Genomic DNA, 6,987 nt, shown 5'->3' with positions numbered 1-6,987 from the left:
GCCGTTGCTACAAATCTTTTTTCTATAGTAGTGACATTATTGTGCCTAGCTACCCTAAATAATAATTGACAACTGAATAATGGTCGATTAACAATGACAAAACAATGCTTTTTGAATATTATTGCCTCATAAAGCCTTTTGCTAATTACAACACTGAATAATAGGTACTATATTTGAGAATAAATTATATATTTATTATTTAATACATCTTTTTTTTCTATATATGAGTTTTCTATACTGATAGTTGAAAATAGTTTAGTAATGTTGACGATAATTTGCATGCTCCGAACAATATGTTGCGAAAAAAAAATTCATGTAACGTCTTATTTTGAGAAAGTAAAGGGTATTAACAAAAAGGTAAAGCCGTACGACCCTCTAGCCTAGAAACTAGATGGTTTTCTTTTCATTAACCAGGCTGTCAACTAAGCAAATAATAATGACATGGCATTGGGAATAAAGAGGAGAAAAATGTTTTCTGAGATAAGAAATCATGTTTACACGGGAACTAAGATACAAAAAATTGTGATAGGTAGATGGTGTAGGACATGTGACTGTACAAAATTTGATTTTAAAAAAACTATTCCTTGAGAATATACATAGTTTCTATGTGTAGCATTTACATGATTTGGCATGTATACATACTATCTCATAATTTGGGTTGGGACTGCCCTTACCGATCTGCGAACTTGCTCATGCATGTTGTCCAGCTCTCCGAGTTATTGTATAATGCTATAATTGGCTAATTGCAGATGAAGCTCTTGCTCTCTATACTTGCAGTAGTTCCCTCGAGTTTGAATCACTCCAATAAGTTTTGGATCTGCCTACTTGTCATCTACTCTCTCCATATTCTTTATAAGGTGCACACGCGTATCAAGATTTATATATAAAGTTTAAAATCTTTAATCAATACTTTAGCTAATAATTTTAAACTATTATAATACAAATCAAACTTTGTACGGTTAAATTTATGATCAAATGTACTAACTATCATTAGTTTATAGAAATAAATAATATAATATCAAAAAAATAAACAACCAAAGTATAATTTGGAAGACGGTTTGTCATGTCAACCTACGTCTTATAAAAAAAATAGATGTAGTATGTGTCCTCTACGTCATCTATTTTTTTAGTACTCTCGTAATCCTAGATTCTGGATCAGTCAAACCTTTTTAAGTTTTACCAAATTTATATATATAGCAAAAAAGATATCAACATTTGTTTTTATATACTGCATATATAAAAGGATATGCTGTGCGTGTGTACCGTGAACAGTCCTTTGATTGTTGAACGATTGATGATAGAGGCCTCCCCCTTCTGCTGCCCTTCATGTTCCATATCAAGCACCGCGTCTAGCATATCGTTCTTGGGTGGCTCGCCAGCCTCCCGCTCCAGCAGCCGCTGCGCAAACACCTCGTCTAACAGTCGATGCGAATGCGCGACGAGCGGCTCCATCCTGCGCCGCACACCCTGCAGGTCAGCAGCCGCGATCGCCGGGTAGAAGTCGGACACGTTCGGCGTCGCGGCCAAAACCGCGGCCTCCTGCACGATATCGCCGAGCCCAGCTGAGTCGAGGTCAACGGAGAACATGGTGCGCGACACAATGTTCATGGACGCGGTGAACAGCGGCTCGCGGACGGCGACGGGCTCTCCGAGTGCCGAACGCTCGGAGACGTAGCGCACCAGCTCCTCCACCTTGTGCTGCCGCAGCGGCTGCAGCGCCTTCATCCGGCTCGGCGCGAACAGCTCCGTCGCGCAGAGTTTCCGAAGCGCGCGCCACCTGGCGTGCGGCGGGAGCGAGATGACGGAGTTGGCGCGGTGACCGTGGGCGTGCCAGGCGTCCAGGACGGGGCGATCTGCCAGTTCCGCGTTGTGCTTCAGGAGGATCTCGCGCGCGGCGTCCGCCGAGGAGACCACCACCGCGGGCACCACGCCAAGACGTAGCGACATGAGCGGGCCGTAGCGCTCGGCGAGGCGAGCCAGGGAACGCTGGGGGTTGCCCCGTCCAACGGCCAGGAGATTGCCGACGACCGGCAGTGGCAAGGGGCCAGGGGGTAGACGGCGGCGAGCGTCTGCGATCAGCTGGAAGGCGTACATAGAGATGATGATGAGGCACAAGGCCAACCCTACTGCTACCACCAGCTGGGATGCCATCGGATTCCGGCCGGCTACAGCTGGTTGTTGATCATATATGTCATGCTCGTTGCTCGCTCCATCCTCTGGCCACTAGTCTATTTATCAATGTTTTAAATAGCGGGCTAAACCCCTTAGCGGCTGCCTCTCTCAAAGGCTAAGAAAGGCTATAGCGGACTAAATAGCTGGCTAAGTCATTTAGCGGTTGAGAAAAAATATGTCAAGTATTAGGTATTAAGATGCCGACCATCATGTCTCAGGTATAAAAATTTGACAAAGCAAGCATCGTTAATCAACTCACATAAATCTATTCAAGTATGAATGTTGGCAGTATGAGCAACGGCAACAGAAATCACTGCCATAATAAGATGGGCAAGAGAAATCACTGACATAATAAGATGGACTTCTGCATTTTTTTTCCATCATGATTTTTTTTTCATCCTGAACATAAATCAAAAGTTCAGAGATGCAGAGATGCTCATCGGTATAGTTTAATCACGAACTTGAGTACAGAGATGCTCATCGGTATTGCTTTGTTCAGAAAGAACCAAATCATATCTAATCTAATCGAAGGCTGCTGACATTCTGACAATACCTGGCCAGCGCGCAGATGGCCCAAGGTGGCTGCGTCCGCATCTTCCTCATGGCTTGCAGCTCCTGTTTCGTACCTCAGGCCAAGTCGCAGGGTCGCAGCCGCCCGCCGCCAGCACTTTTCGTCGCTGAGATTTCAAGAAGAATGACAACGCAGCTCAATCCACCAGCTCTATCGAGTTGTTTTGGGCCTGCGCGATTTTAGCCCAACAGAATTCAAAGCCCATGTCGATTTTGGTTGGATAGCGGCGCTAAATGAACCTTGATTTAGCGAATTTTGCGCGCTATTAGCGCTATTAGCGTCAGCGATTTCATAGCGCGAAAAGTGTCTGCCTAGCGGCCGCCCTGCTCAACCGCTATATCCCGCTATTTAGAACCTATTTATACACCTACGCACGCACTGAGCTAGTCAAAATATACTTTCAACTATGCAGTCGACAAAAGTAGACACAAAATGTACAGCCTGTTCGTTTGGCTGTGGCTTGTCGTAAACGATCGTAAATTTCCAGCCGGAACAGTATTTTTCTCTCACACAAACCAGCCAGCAGTACTTCTTCACGAACCAGCAATGATACGAACCAGCCAACCGAACAGGCTGGTAGACTACACTGCGCCGGAACTCCTGATTACTTTCGGGTGAGAACCCCATCACTACCAGAATTACCTCCTATATAGGATAATCGGTAGTGATGAGATAGCCTATCGCTTCCAGTTTGTCGACTCAATAGTGATAAAATGTTATCACTGTCGAGTCAAAACATTAGTGAAAGAATCACTTGACAGTCAATCTTAAGATATCACTGCCGGATTATGCTTTAACATGGCAATAAGACTTATGATATCACAGTCGGATCAATGCCACACTTGGCAGTGAATTAGTGTCACTGTCGGCTGCCACAACCAACAATGAGTATTATAATATACCAAATATATATAACGCACACTGGACAATTATAATACACTATATATATCACGTGTCATCAAGATTATGCTTCAAGTTACATGTACAACACACAAGAAACGATCGATAGTGTATATGTTACAAATAAGTCACTATGAATTAGTTCTCACCTCACACATAAAATGTAGAACTTTGATTTCTCTTTGACCACCTCATCCATGAGGAACCCAACTAGTTAGTCTTGCAACCCTCTGATCTTAGACTCTAGTTTCCCACCGACATGAAGCTCTATTCGTTGTCATTGAAGCAAAAAGGTATTAAAATGCACAACATGTGTTACCAAAAACAATAACATGATTCATTGAATTGATGAATATACACAAAATGCAAAGCATACACACCAGGTTTGATCATGTGCTCAAATCATTACCAGTGAATTCGTGCAGAACTCAATTGCCTCCTCTGTTGTGCATCATTGAACCATGCACCCTTCTAGACGATTGGACCTATTTCTAACATACTTCCTGAAAACATTTAGCATCAGGTGCAAGTGCATTGGCCTAAGGGCTTTAATTTGGACGACTAGGTGAACAAGAAGATGGACTAAGATATTAAAGAAAGTCGGTGGAAAATGCATCTCAAGCCTTGCTACATAGAGTATGAACTACGTTGAAGGACCGAGTAGGCGACCTAGAGGGAGAGGTGAATGGGAGTGTCGGTGTTTCGAACAAACACCAACTAGTAAATTTATGATTATTGCACGCTAGGCCCGGATGGTGCACTAAAGGACACGAGGTTTATATTGGTTTGGGCTGAATGTCCCTACGTCCAGTCTGCTGTTGCTGCTCGTGTTATTAGTACTGAAAATGGTTCGTAGTAGGGGTACAAACGGTCGAGAGAGGGACGAGTCCCAAGTCTCTGATGGAATGATCGAAAAGGTCGCCGAGAGCTTGGTCGCTGCTCAGCCGTGTGTGAAGTGTCGTGTGTGTTGAACTTATCCATTCAGAGTCGGTCCCTTTGGTGGGGGGCCCTGCCCTCCCTTTTATAGACCAAGGGGGAGCAGGGGTTACAGATTAGAGAAAGAGGAAAATACCAAAGGTATCGAAGGTCCTTCGAGGGAGCCGGGTCTTCCTTTTTCCCTGTGCCTGCCCTGCTTAACATGGCAGACCGTGTTAGAGGTGGCGTGTTCGCTGATCTTCGTAGGTGAAAGGTCCTAATATGGCTAGAGGGGGGGGGGTGAATAGCCTATTTAAAAATCATCAGTGTAGAGGGATGAACCAATCACAAGATGAAGATGAAATCAATCACCGAGAGAATGCCAAATGGCAAGAGACAATCGATTTTCTCCCGAGGTTCACGTACTTGCCAACACGCTACGTCCCCGTTGTGTCGACCAACACTTGGTGGTTCGGCGGCTAAGATGTGTTGCACAAACCTCGTCCACACGATTGAACACCGCAAGAATCTATCCACAAGTGAGGTAACTCAATGACACAAAGCAATCCACTAGAGTTACCTTTTGGTGCTCTGCCGAGGAAGGTACAAATCCCCTCATAATCACCAGAATGGACACGAACAATCACCAACTCATGCCAATCCTCCACCGCTGCACCAAGCCATCTAGGCGGTGGCAACCACCAAGAGCAACAAGCGAAATCCACAGCAAAACACAAATACCAAGTGCCTATAGATGCAATCACTCAAGCAATGCACTTGGATTCTCTCCCAATCTCACAAAGATGATGAATCAATGATGGAGATGAGTGGGAGGGCTTTGGCTAAGCTCACAAGGTTGCTATGTCAATGCAAATAGCCAAGAGAGTGAGCTTGAGCCGATCATGGGGCTTAAATAGAAGCCCCCATGAAATAGAGCCGTTGGGCTACTCACTGCACTGAACATGGGCTGACCAGACGCTCTGGTCAGATTGACCGGACGCTGGACCCCAGTGTCCGGTCACGCGATACACGCCACGTGTCCCCTCTCTTCAAATACTGAGCGCCCGATCCCAACGGTTAAGTGATGACCGGACGCGCTACTACGAGGTGACCGGACGTTGGACCTCAGCGTCCGGTCGTTTCTAGTAAGGTTCTATTCGCGCAAAATCATGACTGGATGCGTCCGGTCATGCTCGACTGGACTCACCCAGCGTCCGATCACTCAATGTCTCCACTATGCACCACACGTCAGCGTACGTCAGCATTGACCGGACGCACCCTGCCAACGTACAGTCACTCTTTGCGCCAGTGTCCGATCACAAGACCGAGACGTGTGCTCACTGCTGCTACTGACTAGACTCTGAACCTAGTGTCCGATCACTACATCACCAGCGTCCGGTCACTCTGTGAACCCCTGTCTTTTCTGTCTAGGGCACCGGTGGCACCGTCGGACTGTCCGCACTCCACGGGCGGACACTCCACCGGTGAGGTTTCTAACCCTTGCTCAAATGTGCCAACCACCAAGTGTATCACCTTGTGCACGTGTGTTAGCATATTTTCACAAAGCATTTTCAAGGGTGTTAGCACTCCACTAGATCTTAAATGCATATGCAATGAGTTAGAGCATCTAGTGGCACTATGATAACCGCATTTCAATACGAGTTTCACCCCTCTTAATCACTGTTTGCATAAACGGCCGTTTAGCCCATTTACACACCGTTTAAACGCTATACGGTGGTACACCATTTCCGTTTAATCGGTTGTTTTGACCATTTAAACAGCCGTTTTTCCTGTTTAAACACCCGTTTTGCCCGAATAATGGGCTAAACGGTAGGTGACCGACTGTTTACCATTTAGCGTTTAGGATAACACTGCTCTTAATAGTACGGCTATCTAACCTAAATGTGATCACACTCGCTAAGTGTCTTGATCACCGAAACAAAATGGCTCATACTATTTATACCTTTGCCTTGAGCCTTTTGTTTTTCTCTTTCTTCTTTTCCAAGTTCAAGCATTTGATCATCACCACACCATCACCATCGTCATGATCTTCGCCATTGCTTTATCACTTGGAGTAGTGCTACCTATCTCATAATCACTTTGATAAACTAGGTTAGCACTTAGGGTTTCATCAATTAACCAAAACCAAACTAGAGCTTTTAGTAGGCCATGCCCTGGCCTTATTTAGCAAGTGGGTGCGTCCCATCCTACATCGGCGGACGGTGCGGCGCGCCGGAGAGCCGCACCATGACCCCTCGGGGAGTAACAAGGGAAGTGACCATACATCCGTCACTGTAGATGATGTGATTTCTGTCTTAGACCATAATGGCTGTCGTATGTCTGTGTTAGTATCCATGCCTGAGGACTGAAGGCGGCACCTACTACACTATGGGACGAAAGTTGGCGCCTACAACACTATTCGGGCACTG

At 45.7% G+C, this 6,987-nt stretch overlaps 1 protein-coding gene across 1 annotated transcript; it reads right to left on the bottom strand.

Moving 5' to 3' along the window:
* Positions 1–1,159: 1,159 nt before the first annotated feature.
* Positions 1,160–2,151, bottom strand: LOC136465606 (cytochrome P450 76M5-like). Its single transcript, XM_066464273.1, has 2 exons — positions 1,264–2,151; positions 1,160–1,165 (listed from the first exon to the last, which is right to left on the bottom strand). Exons 1-2 carry the CDS (start codon positions 2,149–2,151, stop codon positions 1,160–1,162), a joined length of 894 nt encoding a protein of 297 aa, XP_066320370.1.
* Positions 2,152–6,987: the final 4,836 nt, after the last annotated feature.

The sequence above is a fragment of the Miscanthus floridulus genome, chromosome 7 (genome assembly GCF_019320115.1).
Source record: "Miscanthus floridulus cultivar M001 chromosome 7, ASM1932011v1, whole genome shotgun sequence".
Classification (NCBI taxonomy): Eukaryota; Viridiplantae; Streptophyta; class Magnoliopsida; order Poales; family Poaceae; genus Miscanthus; species Miscanthus floridulus.
This window is presented reverse-complemented; position numbering and strand designations above follow the sequence as displayed.

Coding starts and splice junctions, on each gene's coding strand:
- LOC136465606 (XM_066464273.1), bottom strand. CDS start 2,151: ATGGCATCCCAGCTGGTGGTAGCAGTAGGGTTGGCCTTGTGCCTCATC.